General features: G+C 40.8%; 3 protein-coding genes across 9 annotated transcripts; 1 reads left to right on the top strand and 2 right to left on the bottom strand.

Annotated features, from left to right (window-relative positions):
- Positions 1-814: 814 nt before the first annotated feature.
- LOC109909364 (apoptosis-associated speck-like protein containing a CARD) lies at positions 815-2,677 on the bottom strand. Its single transcript, XM_020508435.2, has 3 exons — positions 2,271-2,677; positions 1,807-1,875; positions 815-1,215 (listed from the first exon to the last, which is right to left on the bottom strand). The coding sequence occupies exons 1-3, from the start codon at positions 2,533-2,535 to the stop codon at positions 953-955; spliced, it is 597 nt and encodes a 198-aa protein (XP_020364024.1). The 5' UTR covers positions 2,536-2,677; the 3' UTR covers positions 815-952.
- A 159-nt stretch (positions 2,678-2,836) lies between these two features.
- LOC109909313 (protein C-ets-2-like) lies at positions 2,837-13,003 on the bottom strand. 2 transcript variants are annotated; one of them, XM_020508392.2, is made up of 8 exons: positions 6,756-13,003; positions 6,462-6,543; positions 5,457-5,573; positions 5,210-5,284; positions 4,865-5,065; positions 4,326-4,598; positions 3,950-4,068; positions 2,837-3,809 (listed from the first exon to the last, which is right to left on the bottom strand). In XM_020508392.2, the coding sequence occupies exons 2-8, from the start codon at positions 6,541-6,543 to the stop codon at positions 3,528-3,530; spliced, it is 1,149 nt and encodes a 382-aa protein (XP_020363981.1). In that variant the 5' UTR covers positions 6,756-13,003; the 3' UTR covers positions 2,837-3,527. The 2 variants fall into 2 exon arrangements, with proteins under 2 accessions (XP_020363981.1, XP_020363986.1); XM_020508397.2 differs by having other exon boundaries at positions 5,457-5,540; positions 6,756-9,091.
- On the top strand, positions 9,177-21,733 carry LOC109909270 (Friend leukemia integration 1 transcription factor). 6 transcript variants are annotated; one of them, XM_020508367.2, is made up of 10 exons: positions 9,177-9,264; positions 14,752-14,957; positions 15,448-15,617; positions 17,003-17,206; positions 17,322-17,396; positions 19,123-19,194; positions 19,413-19,475; positions 19,609-19,656; positions 19,982-20,065; positions 20,632-21,733. In XM_020508367.2, exons 2-10 carry the CDS (start codon positions 14,818-14,820, stop codon positions 21,153-21,155), a joined length of 1,380 nt encoding a protein of 459 aa, XP_020363956.1. In that variant the 5' UTR covers positions 9,177-9,264; positions 14,752-14,817; the 3' UTR covers positions 21,156-21,733. The 6 variants fall into 6 exon arrangements, with proteins under 6 accessions (XP_020363956.1, XP_031646446.1, XP_020363932.1 ...); XM_020508343.2 differs by having other exon boundaries at positions 9,194-9,388; XM_020508359.2 differs by lacking the exon at positions 9,177-9,264 and adding an exon at positions 9,520-9,949.
- The last annotated feature ends 34 nt before the right edge of the window (positions 21,734-21,767 follow it).

Below are 21,767 nucleotides of genomic sequence, written 5' to 3'. Positions count from 1 at the left end.
TCAAACAATGTGTCCTCCCCAAAAAGAAAAAAGACACTGTATTGTACATGCAACTAAAGGCAGAATTCATTGGAACGTTTAAAAACAGGCTAATGCCGCGTTTATGTGTTGGTCGGAACTAGGAAAAGGCATTTACGACTTGGAACGTTTAAAAACTGGCTAATGCTGCGTTTGTGTGTTGGTCGGAACTAGGAAATGGCATTTCCGACTTGCTAACTTGTTGAATGCAGCACGTGTATAACTACAACCAGCAAGGAAGTCGGAAATGTCAATTTCCTAGTTCAGACTAGCTCAACCTAACCTGTTCGTAAGTCGAAAATGCAGTTTCCTTTTTCCAACTAGCACATGAACGCGGCATTATGCCATTTACGTTTACAGACAGCCATATATGGATGTTAGCCTATAATCACTAGCTAGCAACCAAAATAAACCAAACAGAAGACTGATGCAAACAAAGCAGAAAGAACGAAACGGAGGGACCTACCTGAATGTGTCCAATGGAAACTCTAATGAGACTAAAAAATACACTCCTGGTTACCAGTCTGTTTGTGCCATCGTCATGCCAGTCCTTGCCGCAACTTATGCAAAGAATAACAACTAATTGACCAGACAGAACAAACAGGTCTGGGACCAGGCTGTCAATGGCTCTCTTACGTTAAGCAGACGTTAATTGTTCACTAATTTGTATAGGTTGCATAACACTATGTTACTACATGTATTCCTATGTTTTCTATTGTTGAGTTTTTAAAAAGCTGGATGATCAGAATTCACCACACAGTATATGCTAATGAAAAGAAAAACACAGAGGCCAATATAAAATGTATTAATTTATTGCAAACTTTGGAGACAATTCATTTGCCCAATTTAAGAATGTACTGTAAAACAGAGGGCATTATTATCATCACATTTTTGTCGCTTGCCTTAAAAAAAAAGTGAATGGCCCCTATCTCCATTATTCCCCCTTCAGGTCACTGATTAGGAATGGCTCCAGCTCCATCAGGATATCTAAGAATATATCTTTGCCTTTAGGCCCACATGCTTTCAGAGGGCCATCGTAGAGCTCCCTCATCCTGTTCTGGGTGGTTCTGTTAGCCTTCACGTCACTGTAGGTGTTTGGGGTGATGATTCCCCTCTCCAGGAGTCTATCCAGTAGGGGTTCCACCTGGCTCACTCTGTCGATCAGGGCCGTCCGGTGATGGTCCACAAAGTGTTTATCTGAGGTAGAGACAGGACATGGCTTGGGACTTTTGGCAGGGATGTTAATGTTGCGTGTGTGTGTGTGCGTGCGTGTAGGGTGTGAAAATTCGAGGATAGGTGTGAGGCACTTTTTCTAATTCATACAGGATTAAATAGGCTATGGGGAGTGAAAAAATGCTGTTGAAGATTCTAGAGGGCAGCAGTAGCACCTACAGAATGTTGGAGAAGAAATTAAAAGGAAGGACTTTTGTGATTGTTCATCAAGATAAATACTTTGGGTATTGAATGTTTCCCCATAAACCATCACTAATTACAGTAAACATACGCTACCATTCAAAAGTTTGGGGTCACTTAGAAATGTCCTTGTTTATGAAAGGAAAGCAAATTTCTTGTCCATTAAAATAACAACAAATTGATCATAAATACAGTGTAGACATTGTTAATGTTGTAATTGATTATTGTAGCTTGAAACTGCTGATTTGTAATGGAATACATCGGAGTACAGAGGCCCATTTCTAAGTGACCCCAAACTTTTGAACGGTAGTGTACATTTTAATAACGTCATCCTATTTGAGACATTAGGCTATATAACACCTGGTTAGGGCTTACCTTGGTTCATCTTCGTTGGTCCAGTTGCACTTTCCATTCTATCACCAGATGTTACGCAAGATCCCGGAGCTGTAAAATAGACTTCATGAGACGCCACCAATCGAATAAAAATATTGAATAGTAGGCCTAAAGATAAATCAGCAAGCAATCTAAATGTGTTTATTGCAGAATGTATTAGGCCTACCTTTAGTTGAAAATGAATATATACTACTGTATGCTATCATTCTGGTCAGAAGAGCAAAATAGAATGCTCGCATAAGTGAAAGTAAAACTGTCAACTTCCTTATAGTTTTCCATCCCTACGTTATGGACATTTCAATGTAATTTATTTAGGCCCTAGATCAAATAAAGTTTTGTTCTAGCCTACTTTTGGGTTAACTGAAGTGTTTTTAAACCTTTCAAATATATGAAATTAAATATTTTTAAATGTCCAATGGACGGGCCTCCTACTTTATTCGACTTACATTTCTTGAATTCCATCAGTTCCTTTGCGACATCTTGGCAGTTAATTGCAGTCAAGACCTCTATAGCCACATTCACAGCCCCGTCTTCAGTGAAGGTACGAGTCAGAATGTCAACCAAGTCCACTGGGTCCGCTTTTTCAACAATGCCCCTGCGAACTTTTGGCTCCTGCTCGCGGTCACAGAGTTTACGTCTGAACTTCTTCAATTCAGTCTCTCCCAAGTCATCCAGGACTCCAATTAATATATCGCCAACGGTTTTCGACATTTTTTATGCCAAACTGTAATTTAAACAAGGTTTTGTAACATTAGGCTCCGTGCCTTCTATTCTGTTGTCTAATAGGCTACTGACTGTATTATCTTCAAGATACTGTACAATTCGCACCGTCACACGTCATAAGCCGAGGGGAGGTCCAACAGCAGACTCCAGCCGAAACAAAACAGCCTAATCCATTCCATTTTTACAAAAATGTCATATAGAATTTATCTTAACGAATCTATTATATTATTTGTATATATTTTTGCCTGCTCATTTTAGTTTTATACCTTTCGAAATAATACAGAAAATGTCAATAGTATTTTCAGGTTATGTACAGTTTATTTACAATCATTTTACAAACATTGTTCCCTAAATCATGTAAATCACACATTATATTCAACAGAACAAGCATTGTCCCTCTTAGCTTTATTTTGTCAGCAATAAAAGAGGTAGATATGTAAGAGTATAAAAATAGACAGATCCTCACAGTCAAAGTTAATGTCAAACATTGTTCAACAGCATGGGTGCTAAGCAGGGGTGTCATGCACCCATTATTTTAGAGGGGGCAAGAAGTACTTGAGGATGGAGGAGGATTGTTCATCACTAACCATGTCATTACCATAAAGAACATCAGTATTGGAGACAGCTGGGCTTACCGTTTCATTGAGCTCTTATTCTGCTGATGTTAATAGGAGGTAAGTCATACACTAAAACCTAATCAAATTGAAGGCTACTACATACTTTTTAGTAGTGCTGCAGCAACCTCAATACGCCTACTTCCCACAGCTATGGCTCCTACTGTATCACTTGGTAATAAAAGTGTTACACCGAACATTGTCTAATGTTGCAGATAGAAATCCCATGAATAGAGCCGATGTTATTCCTTTTCTACATGTCAAAGAGGCATGCTTGTGCTACATAGCATATTTCTAGTGATGTAGCCATAACACTATCAAGAGACAATAGCACCAATGAGAACCAGTGCTGCTGGTACACTCCCTCTACTGCGACGCCCATGCTTCGCTGGACACTGGTGATGATACTGGTGCCCCCTGGCCTTGCCAGGAGGACTCTGTCCCCGTGGGTAAAATGTTCAGGCTGGCCAGGACCTCCTGTGCCGTCTTTCCCAGCATCCCCTGCACGTCCAAGACGAAGCGGTAGACGTAGCGCTTGCCCGTCGTTTTGTGGATGATGTTCTTGTGGTAGTAGTAGCGCAGGCCACGGCTCAGCTTCTCGTAGTTCATCTTGGGCTTGTTCTTACACTGGCCCCAGCGCTTGGCCACCTGGATGAAACACAAAGGGGGTGATTGTTAAAAAATAACCACTAACACATGATAGCATATTCCCATTGCTCAATCCTATGCTGGTTTCCAACTCCTCGTGCGAGTGGTTAAAATCTCTCACAATCAGTAGAGAAACTCACCTCTGCTGGGTCGGACATCTTGAACTCCCAACCGTCTCCTGTCCAGCAGATGAAGGTACAGCAGGCGGAGTCTAGAAGCAGCTCCAGTAAGAACTGCCACAATTGGATGGGCCCTGATCCTGAATAGAGAGAAAATGCATATGAAAAAAATCTGAATTGTATTATCTTTAGCCCTAGACTGCAAACAAAAGTTGTTTTTGCCTGCTACTCTTAAGATATACTATGAATTTGTTTCAATTTAAAAGAAGACACAGTAATGAAAAAAGCACATTCTCGTGCAAACCCACAATCAGGCTCACACACTACCCACACACACTACCCACGCTCACACACACACACTTGTATAACAGTAGTAATGATAAGAGACTAGTCTCACCTGGATAAACTGACATTCCCATCACTTGTCCTCTTTCCCTCTCGTGTCTTTGAGAGTGTGTACTTTTGCGTTTGGCCACACGGGGGCAGTATTGCACTGAAGGCTGCTGTGGTCCAGGGGTTGAGGAACAAGATGGAGGGTGGTGAGGGGGCAGCAGGGATGCGCTGTAGCTGGGAGAGGGGTAGTCTGGCCAGAAGGAGGGTGACGTCTTCTGTGCTTCTGAGTCGTACAGTTGTTCACCTGAGTTACGGGTGTAGCTTTGTTCAGCTTCACCTATGGAAGAGGAGGAGTTAGACATTGCATATATTATCCATGTATACATAGCCTATGGATTTTTCTGTGTGGTTATTTTTACAAGTTAAATAAACAAAGAAGAGCTGGTAATAACAGACAGCTTGAAAAATGATTTGAATTAGACATTACACAGCCTACAAAAAAACAACTGCCAATGTGTTTCTAAACACAAATATGCCTAATGGTCATGCATTGGTTAATTTCATTTTTTTTGCATTATGTCTCAAATGTGTGGTCTTTCTTACTGAGGTGGTCCAGGCTGACAGTGCTGGGGGACCCGCTCTGGCTCGTTCCTTTTCCAGGGAGGAAGGAGTTGCTGGTGCTGGCATCCTCCATGCCCGGGCTGAACTGTCCACTCTGGGCTGGAGAACACAGGGGCACAAGGCTGTGGTACGTCTGGGTGGAATCCTGGAACCCCGCTTGAGACTGGTCCAAAGTCAGCCCATCTAGTAATGGACAGAGAGAGAAAAAGGAATGAACAATCGTGAATAATATTCATTCATTTCTAATACTACAACAGGTGTTGATAATAGAATCATTCTCAAAATGATAGAAACATATGGATTGGAGAACAGGGGACTGACACTCACCACTTGGGTATGATGCCCAACAGTTAAACTCTGGGTATGAATCCAGGTTGAACAGGACAGAGTCACTGGAGGTTACTGGGAAAAAAAAGAATGAAAGACGTCAACAATAAAACACGTGAGCAACATTGGAAGTTAGTCAATGGTCACTGACAGGCCTCTCTCGTGATTTTTTCCCCCAGAATGCTTATCAGAGTGGTCAAATAAAGTGGTTGTTAAACAGCCTCTAGAAGAGTCTTCATATGCATACCTTTGTTGTCATACGGACATGGATTCTTCTGGAGCTCTCCATAACTCTCTGGATACTGCTGCTGCTGCCCGGGTCCTTTACTGTCTAATAGAAAAGACAGGTCTTCATCACTGTAGTCTGGAGGTCACGGAGATAGAAGAGAAGGATCGGGATGAGTCAAAAGACATAAAGATCTAAACAGAACTCAAAATGGAATAGAAATAGAATTGGTTTAGAATGTAATAAGTTATATTGATATGAAGGGGTTACAAGCTTCTCTAAAAACTGTCTAACTGCTATTCTTGAAGCAATAATAATGTTATACTACTATTACTCATTATTCTTATTTACGTTTAATAATAGTAACAATAACACATCAAAAGATCTATTTAACAAGTATTCTGAGGCACCCAGAACAAAATCTCAACCATACCCATTTTAGTTGAATGGAGGGAGAAAGGGAAACAGAGGGAAAGAGGAGAAAACGCCAGTGGAGGGAGCGTGACAGAGTAGTGATGAAGGGGGAGGAGAGGGGCTCTAAATCTGTTGGAGAAGGAAGTCTGGAGGAAAGGATTAGGGAAAGAGAGCGGGAGGGTCTTTAACCCGACCACCCTGTCTCGCTCTACCTCCCTCAGTCAGACTGACATTCCTACAAACAGTGCATGGACACACACCCCAGCACCCCTTTTCCTGACACAGCCCTCGGTTGGGTAGAAGAAGCAGATGTCAAGGTCTCACTTTGAGTTTCTGACAGGGCTGATGAGATACTAACAATGCAAAAAAACATTTCCGTTGTCCTTCAACTACTACACAGAGCTACAGGAAACATAGCTCAAAATCTTATCATAGAAACATGTGGACACTGAAAGTTATTTTCAGAGTGTACAATGATAACTAATAAAGTTGATGATTAATCATAATTCTAGTGGCGTTGGTGGCAGTTATTTGCTTTGGGGTGTAGTTCAATCTGAACTGATGCATTGATCAGTGTTTATCAATAAGTGATCCAACGAGAACATGACATACCATATGATGCAAAGTCCAAACCAGCAGGGACTTCCTGTGTCCTGAAATCTTCCATATAATATCCAGCTTGGTACATATCCATCTGTGTGGAAAAAGTGGAATACATATGTCATGCCCATTTTATTGTGGAACATCTTTTTCATACAATTTTACATCTTTGTATAACATATATATATAATCGGATTTCTTTAAAATGGTCTCTGAAAATGTAAATATATATTGCATTCTTAATCATTTTAAGTGTTCTTGCAGGCTGCATACATAAACTTAAATTCGCAGGAGGCAAAATCCTACCTTTATTTTAGAGTCTCTGGTGTCTATGTTTCTCTCGTTGGATTTCAGGATGGTATCCCAGTACGTATTTGACGGGAACAGTTGCTTCCACTTGGAGTTCAGAGTTACAGTTGTGTTGTCTCCCTCTGCCCGGCCCAGTCCCGTTATAAAGCAGCGGAGCTTTGAGGGGCGTGCCTGCTCCCCGGTGCAAAGGAATGTGTCCTCTTGCTTCGTGACTCCCCGGTCCCAAAAAACTGCTGTTTAACTGGCCGTGACGTCAGCCACGACTCACGAACACAGATTTGGCAGCCAGACACACACCCATTCACAAAAATGTATCATTAAATGGTCAATTGAGCGCCCAAAATCTAATTAACATTGCATGCCCAATTGGCTATCTTACTCCCATGATAAATTGACAACCCATTCATGATCATATAATGTATGGAGAGTTTATTAGTATATTCATAGATATATTTTATAGGAATACAACTTGATCTACAAATTATTTTATTTAAATTAGGCCAATATAAAACTAGCCAATGTACTGAGAAAATGTTTTCCCCCAATTAGGTCAATAGCGACCTAATAGGCTACACCAAAACGCCTGTATGCCTATCAATTGGCTATTGACTTGTTCATTAAAAAAATCTATGGAAATCATTACCTTTTTCTATTCTTGGCAACATCGACTAAGCATAAACCCATGCCAGCCAGGGCGGAGGACAGATAGGGTGTTTTAAAAATCTGAACTTGCAAGTTGCTTATAATGAGGTGGGAGGCCATGAGCATATCTTTAGAAGCCATTCGACAGAACAATAGCCCGTAAACTACATGCTGAAGCTCTGAAATCACGGTGTGAGTGGCCTGAGCAGATAAGGCCCACACAAGCGCCTTGTATAAACAAACACCGCAATTTTCCCCAGCAGAGAAAAAAATACATCTGGAAAAGTGAGCTGCCAAGTCGTGCACGGTGTGGGAGACAACACGAATCGTGATTAGGACCCCCCCGTCTCCAAACAAGGACACAAGGGGTTTCGAGTTACACAACCTCCTGGCCGGCCTAATGATGAAGAGTCCATCATCAAGTCAACTGGTTTACCAACTGAATGACACAATGAAAAACTCCAGAATATTACAAAGCTGAACAATGCTATAACCTTAATCAAAATGTCTCATAGATTACCTTAATACATAAAAATGGGCCTAAACATTGTTCAGTGGACTGAAGGGACAGTTCAAATATATTTCGTTATTTCCTTCCACAAATGAGGAAACATTTAAATGTATAAGACAGAAAATGCATACTAAATCTAGGCATACTAGTAGGCTATTAATGCTGTGCCTTGTAAAGGGCTTGGGATCATCTCAGCTGGGATATTTATTTAGTTGAATTTATTTTGACATAAAAGGCCAAAGAAAGTTTCGATTTTCTGAACATATTATGGTGATAGACAAACTAAAGTAGGTTACTCCATGCATGCGTTAAAGCCAGATTGAGACATAAGCAATGTGTGGTAGCTTTCATGATAAACCCATGGAAATTGATCATTAAAAGACACTTTTCTAATGAAGTACAGAAACTCACATCTTCTATTGTCTAACTTTGCACACTATTAAATAATAAAACAATGTTTTATGAATTTGTTTAAAGTCACCTTTTACATTCAACCTCACGGAAGTGCATTTGGGTCTATCATATTATAGCCATATCTATAGTCACCATCTATAGGCCGACTTGCAGACTAAGAAAGTAAAGGTCTTAAAATATGCCCTTTCCTACATTGACGATAGATGGTTATTTGTCAGAGAACGTTTGATGATTCGTTTGCTAAGGGGAACACGGTCTTACTTTGTAACCTACTTTGTGATGAGGTTCTTTTTATCACAGTGTGCAAGTTTGCGGTCAGAGATTTTTTTTTGACATCAGTTGCAATTTCCGGAGTCATATTTAGAAAAAACTACAGGAAGGGTATACAATGTTCATTACCACTATGGTTATTATGGTGAGGCTATTCAAGTTTAAGTTTAGAAAGTTGCAAGCAACAGGCTTTTGAATGACAAGCGAATGTATTCATCTCAACAATGCCCAATAACAAATTAGAAATAGGCCTACATTCATTTGTAAATTACATGTTGCTTGGAACACACATTATGTAATGTGTTTGTGCACCTCAAAATGCATAATATTTCTCAAAACATTGCTGAATGATAACACTCGGAGCAAAGCCTATAGAAGCCCAAACATATCTGCACCTTTATTGCTCTATGTCCAATCATCAGCCTCATCAACTTTTAGGCACAGTCAGATTAGGAAGATTGTCATCGTTGATTTGTAGGGTAATCAGCAGGTTTGTGTGTGCAATGTTCTAAGAAATTAAAAAGGACTTCGTTTCACCAGTAGGGACCCAGCCCTAATGCGTTGTTAGAGTGACTTCACTTCCCAATTTAGAGTGAGAGAGAGAGAAAAAAGCTGCCATCCGGTTATGGACTAAGCAAGAATTGTTGCTGCAATGGTTTGCGCCAAAGGGTAAATGCGCTTGTGTATGGGTTGATGCGATTCAGTCAGGCTATCCAGACTAGTTATAACGTGTTTAAATGACTAAATGAGAATCAACGACTGAGTGACTGCTACAATGGACTGTACGATAAAGGTAGGCGATTGAACTGGTTTTTATGTCGCTTGTGAAAACGATACGCAGCCACCCACTGAGTTGTTTAGCACGTCTCTGTTTGCTGAGTGAGAGAGGCAAAGCGGTGATGCGAGGTCCCCACTCTTTCCTTCTTGTACAAAAGTTCCTCTTCCTTCCCGTTCGTGGTTGTATGTCGGCTCTTTAATAACACAAGTAACCACTACATCTTTACACACCGATAAAAACGAAATGGTGTCCAGCACTGCACGCGTAAAAAGGGGCGCGCAAAACTCGCTATTTTAATTGTTTCGTTTAATCAAGTTTAATGCAGACGTTTCTGGGTTAAAAGCACATATGCTAGTTTAAAGAAAGTTCAAGGTGATTTAAAAATAAGTGATGTACCTGTCCCAATTGATGATAAAGACGACACCTTTGAGGCACATTACACAGCATACAAGCAATCTTGATCAGTACAAGTTTATTGGAGCGCGCTCGTGGCAGGTGTCTTGGCGCCATGGAACGTATTTGGAGTAGAAGGCTACTTTCCATAGAGTTGGAGGATCGAAATCCATGAGATGACTGGTATTTCATATTTTACATTTCTTTCGACATTAAATCATAATTACCACAACATATGAATAACTGTTAGGATTATTTTATCCAATTAACAAAAGAACTTCAGGAAATGACTCTTCTTTAATCGAATTATTAAAATGGGGGTAATGTAGGGACGATCTCAAGCTTATCGAAATTGATGAGAATAACTAGGCTACTAGATTTGGAATGAATAAAATATTGACTTATCTAATGGTTCTGAAACGCATTTTTGTCATGAAGGTGGGGCAAAAACCCTGACCAAGACAACCGAACAGCATCAATTACAAATATAAGGTATTGAGGTATTCCTTGTTATAGCAATACCGATTATTATTTTAACTTAAGAGTGAATTTAACCAAACAGTTAACGAATAGTTCGACAAAATATGTAGCGCCCGATTAAATAGCGTGTCCTGTAAAGCAACAAGGACCTTCAACTTTGAGAAAAAAAGGCACTAACACAACTAATGGAAATTCTGCCAAGGTTATAAACATCACGATCAATTCAGCCTATTTGCAGAACGAAACACATCAATTGAGGCTAATAATGAAACGAAATAAACGATTTAACATGTTTTGAAATTGGTTCCATGTTGATGATATTTTGAAGTAGCTAAGGCATTGGAATAAGCCATTTACATTAACATGTTATTAAACTTGATTAAAATGTATACGTTTTGGACCAACAACTTTAGCCTACTTTCACGCATTGCAGGTGTCCACTGAAATCAAATCACTTCCAGAAACGTACAACGAAATGATTATTACTTTTCTTCATACCCTATAGCTATTACAACATATAGGACTAACATACTTAGGCTACTATTCAGATAATCTGAGGGAGGGAATAAATAGGCTACTTCTGGTTACTGAAAATGGATGTTAATACAGTGACATAGAGAGCGTAATTTTGGAGCACGCACGTACACACACACACACACACACACTTTTAAAACGTAAATATGATGGCCCATCTACTGAAACATGGATATTTTCTAAAACATCCAGATAAAGTCAGTTGTTTTTGTCACAAAGTTATTTAAAGAATATAGAGGCCTGAACTGCAAACAGGAGCGCTTGTCAGGTGTCGTTATCTGAGCTCTGCAGGCTTCCTGTCTCAAACCTCAGACTTTCCGCACACATTTCCGCTCCATCCACACGAAAAAGGCAACAGAGTCTTTGCAAAACAGAATCAAGTCACTGGATGTGTCGAGGCACTGCAATGTTTTAGATGTGAATACATTAACTCTGAATATAACTAAGACGACCGTGCTCATACTCCATGTGTATCCTTTATTAGTGGCAGCTACAGTACATGCTTTATGTTCCTACTGTCTAAAAGCCATGTAACAGAAGCTATGATGTCGCCATATCAAAAGTTGTGAAAACCACATGTTTTTGCATGTTGAAGGAGCAGCTGCTGCAGGCCTTTGCAAAATCAGCTCGATTCAACCTCTACTTCTGCTTTCTTGGCTTCTACACCATATTGAGGACAGAGTTGGTCACATGTTACATGGATCACCGTAGTGAATTAGTGATCAACTGCATACAATAAGCAAAACAAACAGTTTCTTGATATATGGCTATGGTTTCAATGGGCAGTTATTTATTCATTTAAATTGTGATAAACAATAGCATAATGAACTTTCTTTTAGATGTACAGTTTTTATTCATTGACTTTTTAAAATCATAGACGATTGAATATTTAGCGGAGTCAATCTTTTCTTGTTTGGCAATGAACATTCACCTTGGTAGACACACTCTTTGCAATGCGAGGCCTCTGTGGAAAGGCACCATAAGCACAGATCAAAGCTAAAATACATTCACAACATGAATCAACTTCAGCAATGATATGGAACAAAAGTTAATCTAACCATAGTTATGCATTGCAGTCTACAAGCCTTTGATTTAGATTAGTAATCAGTATCTCTTGTGAATCAAAGATATACAGTTGAAGTCGGAAGTTTACATATACCTTAGCCAAATACATTTAAACTCAGTTTTTCACAATTCCTGACATTTAATCTCTAGGAGACAGAACGCGTCTCCTTCCAGAGCGGTATGACGGCTACGTTGGCCAATGGTGTTTATACTTGCGTGCTATTGTTTGTACAGATGAATGTGGTACCTTCAGATGTTTGGAAATTGCTCCCAAGGATGAACCAGACTTGTGGAGGTCTACCATTGTCTACCATTGTTTTCCTGAGTTCTTGGCTGATTTCTTTTGATTTCCCCATGATGTCAAGCAAAGAGGCACTGAGTTTGACGTTAGGCCTTGAAATACATCCACAGGTACACCTTCAATTGACGCAAATTATGACAATTAGCCTTCTATAGCCATGACATTTTCTGTAATTTTCCCAAGCTGTTTAAAGGCACAGTCAATTTAGTGTATGTAACCTTCTGACCCACTGGAATTGTGATAGATTATTTCACTTATAATTCACTGTGTCTGTAAACAATTGTTGGAAAAATTACTTGTGTCCTAACCAACTTGCCAAAACTATAGTTTGTTAACAATACATTTGTGGAGTGGTTGGAAAACTAGTTTTGTAAACTTCCGACTTCAACTGTATCTAGGAACTGTAAGAGAGATTAGGTGGGAAGCAGGTGTTGGACAAGTAAATATTTGTTTGCTTTTGCACTGTGTTTGAGTTCCAATAGAGGTTATTAAGCTAGAGTTCTGTTGTGAATTTAAGGATGTTTCACAACAGTTGGTAGTATGGTTGTGGTACAAGGATGTGTCACTATTGGTGAACTGTGTGAGCACCACCCTATGCGGATGATTCATAAGATGATTATCTGATGTGCTGCTAACCATCAACCATTTAAGAAGCTGAACCTGAGACAACAGACTTCTAACTTACAGTCCTACATGTTCTGCCTGTGTATGGTTCTGTTGGCTTTTGTATTTTGTTCAACAGCCCGTTTTATGGCAGTATCTAGTATTAGCCTTAGGTGGGCCTAGTACATTCGGTACAAACCTTTCAATAGATAGAAATGGCCTAAGTGTGATAATGCACAAATATAATGAACCAAAAAAAGAATTTCACTTTGACAGCAGAACTGACAGAACTTTAAAATGTGTGTATGCCGTGTGTGCAGACAAAATTGTTTTCAAAACTATTTTGTGTCCCTCAGCAACAGGGCCTAGCATCTATGAAACTCATTGAACAGGAAGTCAGTTGTGGCATTGGCAGTCAGGCCACATTCGGTATATTTGTGTCAGTTTGCAAGCTATAGAGGGAGAGGGAGTGGGGGGGGGGGGAGAAAGGTGTATGAGCTTGGGGCTGTGAATGCACAAACACGCCATTGAATCAATGAATGAACCTAATGAAAGATAAGAAGTTCAACAATTGATCACTCCAATGCATAACATTACAATATGAGAATGGTGCTCATGACACTTTCCATGAATCATTGCTGCTCAGCCTCAACCTCTTCTCAGCTCAGCCCTTAGTTTCACTTCTGCTGTCAGGACCTCTGCACAACATGAGAAGAGGAGGGAGACAGACAGGGAGAAGAAAGAGAGAAGCGAGAGGAAAGAGACAAAGAAAGGAGAGAGAGAGGGTAACGGTCAGGGAGGAAAGTGTGGTAGACCTGTGATGTGTTGTTCCTCTACCACTGAAAACAAACATCACATGTACTAACATTTCAGTATTGTAGTACTGAAATAATGTCAGTTTGATATATTAATGTCATTCAATTAAGCTTCAATGTTGCTATAGCTAACAGTCCTGTCACTGTTAGTCTAACGAAGGAAATGCCACTAAATGTGTACAATGCATGAAACACTTTACAATGCTCAGGTAACACAATGGAAGTGTGGCACTTTGAACTTCAATCAAGGTTGTGTATTCTGGATGTCCGACGTACCCAATCCTCCCCTACCTTCATCAACCCTAGGTTGTTTTCCAGTTTAAAAATGAGCCACATCTTTACACAGTGGCCCCCCTCTGTTTCCTTTCCCTTGGCCTGTGCCAAAAGGTTTCTCTGCACATGGGGGCCAGATTTCCTGTGGGCCACCGAAAAAGCCCGGCACTGACGTACGAGCCACAAAGACAATAGTGAAGTCCTCTAAACACACACGCACTTAGACCTACACATATATACTTACCCACACAAAGACTCAAAAACAAGGCCTATCCTTACCCACTGTATAGACACAACACTCCCTCGCAGACAAACACACACACACACACACACACACACACACACACACACACACACACACACACACACACACACACACACACACAGTGCCATCTTGAAGAATGGTTTGGAGTTTGGGGGCCATTGTCAGCGTTAAACACAGGAAGCAGCACAAAGAAAGCGTCTCAAATCTTGATCTGACTCCACCAAGCTCCCCCCCACCATCACCCCAATCCCAACGAATTAAAACTGTGACAAAGATCACGGAAGCTCTCATTTCTCCAAACGTCGATGCCAGTGTTCCGCAAGTAACTGCAATCAAACATTACGATAAAGCTAAATTGATCAATAATGACAGTGATTTATAAACTTCATGCCACAATCCTCTATTTTCCATGTCACCAATCACATATTCTAAAGACATCTGGAATATGACAAAGTTAGAAACGTGAATTAATCCTTCCTCAATAGAACAAGACTCATTAGGGTATAACATTTCATCATGCGTGTTCCATTCAACGTAGTGTGGAAAAACCTCAGAGGTGTGAGCAGTTTCCTGGCTACCATCATCACATGACTGGTTGTGGCCCATACTTACCGTAACCGCTGACTCCACTGTTTGTCCATGCCGGCAGGAAGCACTGTCCGTGGTGAGCGAGGACCAGTCCATTTTCGAGTCGCCCTTCCCTGCCGCCACGACCATGCACATGAAGGGCGAGATGACGTCACCGGGAAGCTTCAGCCAGGCCTCCGAAGAGAGCCAAGAACCCACCGAGCCGGAGTGGGCCGGGCCGGGAGCACAGAACCCTGGGAAGAGAGGAGAGCACATCAACGGAACCAGGTGAGGGAGGGTGCATCACAATTAGCAGTCTTTGAGAGAAGTTATACTACTTATTTAGTGTTTTATTTACCACATTCCCACTTATTTAGTGTTATATATACCACATTCCCACTTAGTGTTATATATACCACATTCCCACTTATTTAGTGTTATATATACCACATTCCCACTTATTTAGTGTTATATATACCACATTCCCACTTATTTAGTGTTATATATACACACACCACATTCCCACTTATTTAGTGTTATATATACCACATTCCCACTTATTTAGTGTTATATATATACCACATTTCCACTTATTTAGTGTTATATATACACACCACATTCCCACTTATTTAGTGTCATATATAACACATTCCCACTTATTTAGTGTTTTATATTTTTTTACATTCAAGAGAGTTTACTGTCACCATAATAAATACTGCAACAGGATCACACAGAATCATACCAGAATATTACTCATCTCCCCATTCTCTCTCAACAGTCGTGAGTCCCCTGTGGACTGCAGTGTGACCAAACGCTCCAGACACATGAGCAGCAACGAAGGGGGTCAGCTGGCCTACCAGGCCTCATACCCTGAGCCCCGCGCCAGCCCCCAGACCGCCACCACGCCCAACAGCACCACAGAGGAGAAGAGAGTCATAGTGCCCGCAGGTGAGGTGCCAACACACTCAGCGGAGGGGTGCCCAGATCCTAAGGCACACAAGGATCTGCGAAGAGAATAGGCTAGGATGGTGTTCCCATCATATTGCCTTCACTTGTTAAATGATCTTCCATCATTTGGGAGTCAGCCATTAAGAGCAGATTTTAGGGACTGGGAAGGGAGCACATTTATGGAATGGAATCCAGCCAGTGAGTCATTGTTGGGAGATTCCACCTAAGATGACATTCCAAACATGAGACATTAAATCTATACAATTAATAGACAAGACTACAAGGTTTGATTCTTAGCCTGAGTCACACAGGCCAAGCTATTCTAGTGGCCTTGATAATACGGATATTACATCACAGCTGTGTTAAACAAGGACAATGAAGACCCTAGGGCAGGGCCCCATCCCCCCCCCAAATTCTGAACACAAAAACAACATTGATAATTGTATTTTTTATTTTGGGACATACATTTTTTTATAAAAACATCAGCAAATCAGCTACAAGTGATTTACATTTTGGAAATCTGTTAAAAGTATTCCCACACATAATAGATAAGATTCAAAAATGTAAGCAAGGTTTGAAATTATGTTTTAATCAAATATCCGTTTGGGCATCGAGGTCAATTTGCAGTCAACAAATGATTTGTAATTATGTTCCAGCCCCTTGACCATCCGCTCAAGAAAAAGAAAAGTTGATGATGGTCAGGACCCACTTCTGGGACACTGGATGAAAACGCTTTCAGTGTAAACTTAAACCAAATAGAAAGTATGTAGAAAACATAAAGGACCTATTTATTTCTCAATAATAGCCTATAATCTTTGAATGTTAACAATAAACTAAATAAAAGCTAGACAATCAGCCCCCATTGATTTTGTAATGTTTGAGCATAAGAACACAGCATTAGCCATGTCAAAATGCATAGAATTGTAGGAAATGTAGGAGATTAGCTATAAAACTGCAACATTTTCTCTCCGCTGCCAAGATATGTTTTACTTATTATTTGGTCTGTGTCTCTTTTTTTTCACCACTCAACCCTTATGGTGGGTCTCGACTCAAAAAGGACAACTCAATTGGTGGGTCACAAAGCAAACAGTTTGGGAACCCCTGCCCTAGGGTACAGATAGAGGCTAGGCGTCTACAAACTGTCTGATATTTTGGGGTATTCATGAGGTTCATACGTCATTTTTTGGGTTCTTACTGTACATTTAAAAACACCTTAAGTTTCATTTGAGGAGAAGAAAGCATTTACATTGAACTAGTTTTTTTTACTCAAAAGAGTAACTTCTCAACTTGATGAGATGATGGGTCTGTGAGTTACAACAACCTCCTGTTACCACGACCAATCTCTCTTCCTTCTCTCCCTGTCCTCCTCTTCCTCCTGGTCCCAGACCCTGAGGTGTGGACCCAGGACCATGTGCGCCAGTGGCTGGACTGGGCCATCAAGGAGTACAGCCTGGAGGAGGTGGACATCAGGCACTTCCACACACTGGAGGGCAAGGCCCTCTGCAAGATGACCAAGGAGGATATGATGCGCCTCACGTCCGCCTACAACACTGACATCCTGCTCGGCCACCTCAATTACCTCCGACAAAGTAAGGATTACGGCCTGGGACTCGTAGAAACTTTTCATATGACTATTTTCATACTCCACGAGGACATAATTGATCCATGTATCCATTTTGTAACCTTCTTTGAATCTCTTTTTAGGCAGCCCTACTTTCTCCTACCCCACAACTCCAACCAACAACACACAGCAACAACCCAGACTACAGGTTAAATCAGGTAAGACAATTAACTTCACAACTCATTACCAAGAACACAGTGACAGTGTAAAATCCTTAAACTGCATGCATAAAGAACCTGGAGCTAGCGAGCATTGAGATAAACAGCCTTAAAATGAGAAGGGGATTAAAATGGAGGGGTTTTGTGGCAGGAATAATTTATTCAAACCTCTGAGGCAGATCAAATACTTCAAAATTAAGTGTTGAGTTGCCTTTTCAGATTACATAGTTTAGAGCGCTTTAAAGTCTTTTGCCCTGAGTTGATAACTATTTGACGAGTCCACGTCTCAAGTCAGTTTCAGATAGGAAACAGCTGCACCGGCAGACCGGCAGAGAAATGGGCGAGTATGGGTCCCACTTTGGGACACAATTGACAATCTAGTGGCAACAGAGGTGGCCCGGGCAAAAGGACACTCACCCCAAGGAATACTGGACCATCTTCAGCTCTCCGTTTTCTTCTGGCTGCCTCAAATCACTCTTTTAAGTCTCAGATTTTGGGCTTCCTTCCATAGACTGTAAAAAAAATATGGACGAAGCCATCGATGACGATACCCCATTGTTTTCTATGGGAATGCTCAGTGGTGCATTTGATGATCAGGGAGTATCTTGCTACATGGGAGGAATTTTTGGAAACATTGCATGCGCAGTTTGAGCTACTCTGGGAAATTACATTGCAGGCTAGGTCAGTGTTGAACCCTCTCATGTAGTATGTCAAGTTGAAGGCCCTCCGAGGTACCGCAGGCTGACATTACAACTAAATTATCCTTATAACTTAGTCTGTCCAAGTACTCTGACGTGCAACTGGTGAAATAGAAGCAATTATTGATACCATGATTGTGTTTGGAAAAAAATCCTTCCGTCTATGGCTGCTGGGTAAATACACTTGATTTCAATCACTTTTGATTTGAATGAAACATTCCAGACATATTTGCCCATTGTAGAAGTTCTCACTAAGTTACTTTTTGGACCCAAATGCAAAAACATTCAAGAGATAAAAGGTGCTCAAAGTTGACCTATTTTACAAACCCCACCATACCGAGACAGTTATGTCTTCATCACTGGAACAGATAAACAGTTGAGCTTGCTATCATTTAAAAGCTTACAAACAGTGTTGTCAAACTATTTTATACTTTCTTGAAAATAAAAATGTAATTTCACCTGAAACAAATCAATAAAACGCTGAAACTCAGATTTGTTTCATATTCAAATATAGGTCCATTCTATTTCTATGATTGACACCCACCCTGTATTCAAGAGCATGTTGTGTCTCAACCAATGGCGGGCACAACACAAAAACCTCAGATGATGTAAAGTAGGGTCTAATCTACAACACATGCATATATGAAGAAAGAGTTTACACGTTTTTAAATAATTAACGTTAAAAAGGTCTAAAAGTAAATTAATTAAAAAAAATCTCATAATTGATTTGAAAAACCTTTTAACTGATATCATATTCAACTGTTTATACTTTCCGGTGATGTAGACATGGATGTCTCATGGTATGGTATGCAAAAATGGGTCAACTTTGAGCACCTTTATCTCCTAAATGTTTTGGTATTCAAGTCCAAAATGTAACCTTCTGACATGTACAAACATTATGGAAGGTTTTGTTTAAATCAAAAGGGATGCTGTCAAAAAGTGATGGAATTCAAATGGATTCACCCTGCTACCCGTCTGAACTTTCTTCCTGTGGATGCCTCGTCTCACCCTCCGTTCTTTTTGAGCAGAGAACAGCTATGAGGAGATAGGCAGAAGGAACAGCTGGTCATCGAACCCCATGCTGCCTGCAGTAACCAAAGGTACAATAACCGACGTCACATCTCATTCTCAGTGCTTTACATTTCTTGTGAGCACTAAGGCAGATTCATACTTATAGTTGTATCAGATTAGTTCTAGAAATTATTAATACGGTGTTTCACAGTGGAGGCAGAATAAATTCATTAAGTCAAGAATTTTGTAGTTCAAGATGGAATAATAATGAGAGAAAACTGATAAATACATAATGTTTATGATTTAGGTTCTCCCATGGAGCACCAACACAGCACCAGAGTCACAGAGCCTCCGCCGAGAATTGTGCAAGGTGTGCATCTGTACTGCTTTCTCGTTTCCTGACCCTAGTTTGTTGTAATACTGGTATAACCGTTGTACCATAGTCAAGCCAACAATGTCTTAACAGAACAATCTAACCTTTCCAACCCTTAATTTCCTTGCAGACCCATACCAAGCATTAGGTCCCATCAGCAGTCGTCTAGCCAACCCAGGTGAGAGCATATCCCATAATGCACCATGTTAAACTGGTGAACCAAAAAGGTGGTGACAAATGTGGCCTTTACACTGTCTGCTTTGGTGTCATGAACTGTAACACTCCAAAATAGATTGAATAGGAGAACAGAGGGCAGAGGTATTCCTTAAAAAGAGAACAATTAAGTCGTACCTCCCCGGGATGGCACATTGACAAAAATGTCCACCTAGACGATAGCATTATACATTCGCCCTCAGCAAAACTAGGCTGAAACATTTTAATTATTGTCTCCCGTTAACCAGAATGACCCTGTTTGACAGAATTAATTCTGTATCTCCTCACAGAAGGCCAGGCCCTCCACTCCAAGAAACGAACAGGCAAACACAGTTCATACAGGCTGCCTGACCCCAGCGCTCACAGGCCTGTGGGTAGGTTTCTGCCTGGTCCACCCACGTTCTGTCTCTCTCCATGACACACAGTGAAAAAGGTCACATTTGCTGAAGTAGTTCAAACTTGAAAGTGTATTTAGAATCCTGGTGGTATCTCTTATGCAAGTTATATTCTCAGACACAGACACCCATGGGACATAGATTGATATGACAACAGCAAAATAGTCCACGAGAAGGAGATATCAATGGTGCATGTGAATAAATGTAATTGTATCAAATTGCCAGTTGGCAACCTATCCCTTAAGGGATTCATTGACAAATAAAAATGACAATGATTCACAGTGATAATTCTTACGGTGTTCTGTGCAGTGCACATCACATAAAGAATTAAATGGAAATCAATACACAATAGTAGATAAGGATATTCAAGCAAAAAAACGACTTACAAATACAGAAAAATGGTGTGTATGGATAAAACTATACTAATCTATAAACAATCCTACCCTTAAGAGAAGCATTTCAGAAACAGATCTTACTCGCTTTAACAGAATCCAGCCCTTTGATGCATCCATTCCCCTCACCCCCTGTCCCGTTTCTCTTCCAAGGCTCTGGACAGATCCAGCTGTGGCAGTTCCTGCTGGAGTTGCTGTCGGACAGCAACAACTCCAGCATCATCACCTGGGAGGGCAACAATGGCGAGTTCAAGATGACTGACCCAGACGAGGTGGCCAAGCGTTGGGGCGAGCGCAAGAGCAAACCCAACATGAACTATGACAAGCTGAGCCGCGCCCTGCGCTACTATTACGACAAGAACATCATGACCAAGGTGCACGGCAAGCGCTACGCCTACAAGTTTGACTTCCAGGGCATCTCACAGGCCCACCAGAGCCACGGCGGAGAAGGGGGCATTGTGAAGTACCAGACTGAGGTATCTTATGCCCAGCCCTACCACAGCCACCAGCCAAAAATTAACTTCATGAACACGCATGCCGCCCCTATGCCCGTGTCCCCTGGGAACTTTTTCGGGCCGTCTACAACTTACTGGAACTCAACAACCAGCCCCATGTATCCGGGGTCTCCCATGCCAAGGCACCCGGGGACTCACTCCCACCTAAGCTCATACTATTGAGGTATGGGTGTCTTGCACTAGACTGGATGGCAGAGCTTCCTGAAACAGACTGATAAAGATAACATCCACAATGTATCTGGTCTTTAACATCTAAGTTACATTGTAACGCTATGCGAGTTGTTAGTACAGAATGTAAAATGGACAATAACGCTCACGTCAAATCTTCAAGCAGAGGCACCATAAGATAGGCAAAAGTAAGAGGGTAAACAATGTGAAGAAGCATTGATGACGAGTAGAGACCAAGAGATAGCCATGAAGGTTCTGCCTTTTTGAATTTCTCAACTATGGAGGCTGAGAATTTGTTCATATTATAGCCTGTGATTCAGTTGTTTGAAAACCACGTTTTTCAATTAGGTAAGTATTTTGTTTAAAAATGTCATTGAGGTCATTGAAGGACTTTAAGGGGAAAGTCACTGAGTGTGGGAAGTGCTAAAACTGTTATGAGGTCTTGATCACAATTACTATATTCATCGATCTAACATTTGTAAAAGTATCATTGTACAGAATGTGTCATACAATTGTAGCAATAAAACATTTACCCCTGTAGTAATGCTAATAAAAGGAACTTGTATATTTGAGTTGATCTCCTTTCTTTTCTCCAAACCATTGAAG

Source organism: Oncorhynchus kisutch, linkage group LG2 (assembly GCF_002021735.2).
Source record: "Oncorhynchus kisutch isolate 150728-3 linkage group LG2, Okis_V2, whole genome shotgun sequence".
NCBI classification, from domain to species: Eukaryota; Metazoa; Chordata; class Actinopteri; order Salmoniformes; family Salmonidae; genus Oncorhynchus; species Oncorhynchus kisutch.
This window is presented reverse-complemented; position numbering and strand designations above follow the sequence as displayed.

Bases quoted from the DNA above. Each gene is read 5' to 3' on its own strand.
- LOC109909364 (XM_020508435.2), bottom strand. From the start codon at position 2,535: ATGTCGAAAACCGTTGGCGATATATTAATTGGAGTCCTGGATGACTTG. The intron at 1,876-2,270 runs GTAAGTCGAATA...TCTATTTTACAG, and splicing joins ACTGATGGAATTCAAGAAAT to CTCCGGGATCTTGCGTAACA. The intron at 1,216-1,806 runs GTAAGCCCTAAC...TCTCTACCTCAG, and splicing joins ACCAACGAAGATGAACCAAG to ATAAACACTTTGTGGACCAT.
- LOC109909313 (XM_020508392.2), bottom strand. From the start codon at position 6,543: ATGGATATGTACCAAGCTGGATATTATATGGAAGATTTCAGGACACAG. The intron at 5,574-6,461 runs GTATGTCATGTT...CGTGACCTCCAG, and splicing joins TTTGGACTTTGCATCATATG to ACTACAGTGATGAAGACCTG. The intron at 3,810-3,949 runs GTGAGTTTCTCT...TGTTTCATCCAG, and splicing joins AGATGTCCGACCCAGCAGAG to GTGGCCAAGCGCTGGGGCCA.
- LOC109909270 (XM_020508343.2), top strand. The intron at 15,618-17,002 runs GTGAGGTGCCAA...TCCTGGTCCCAG, and splicing joins GAGAGTCATAGTGCCCGCAG to ACCCTGAGGTGTGGACCCAG. The intron at 17,397-19,122 runs GTAAGACAATTA...CTTTTTGAGCAG, and splicing joins CAGACTACAGGTTAAATCAG to AGAACAGCTATGAGGAGATA.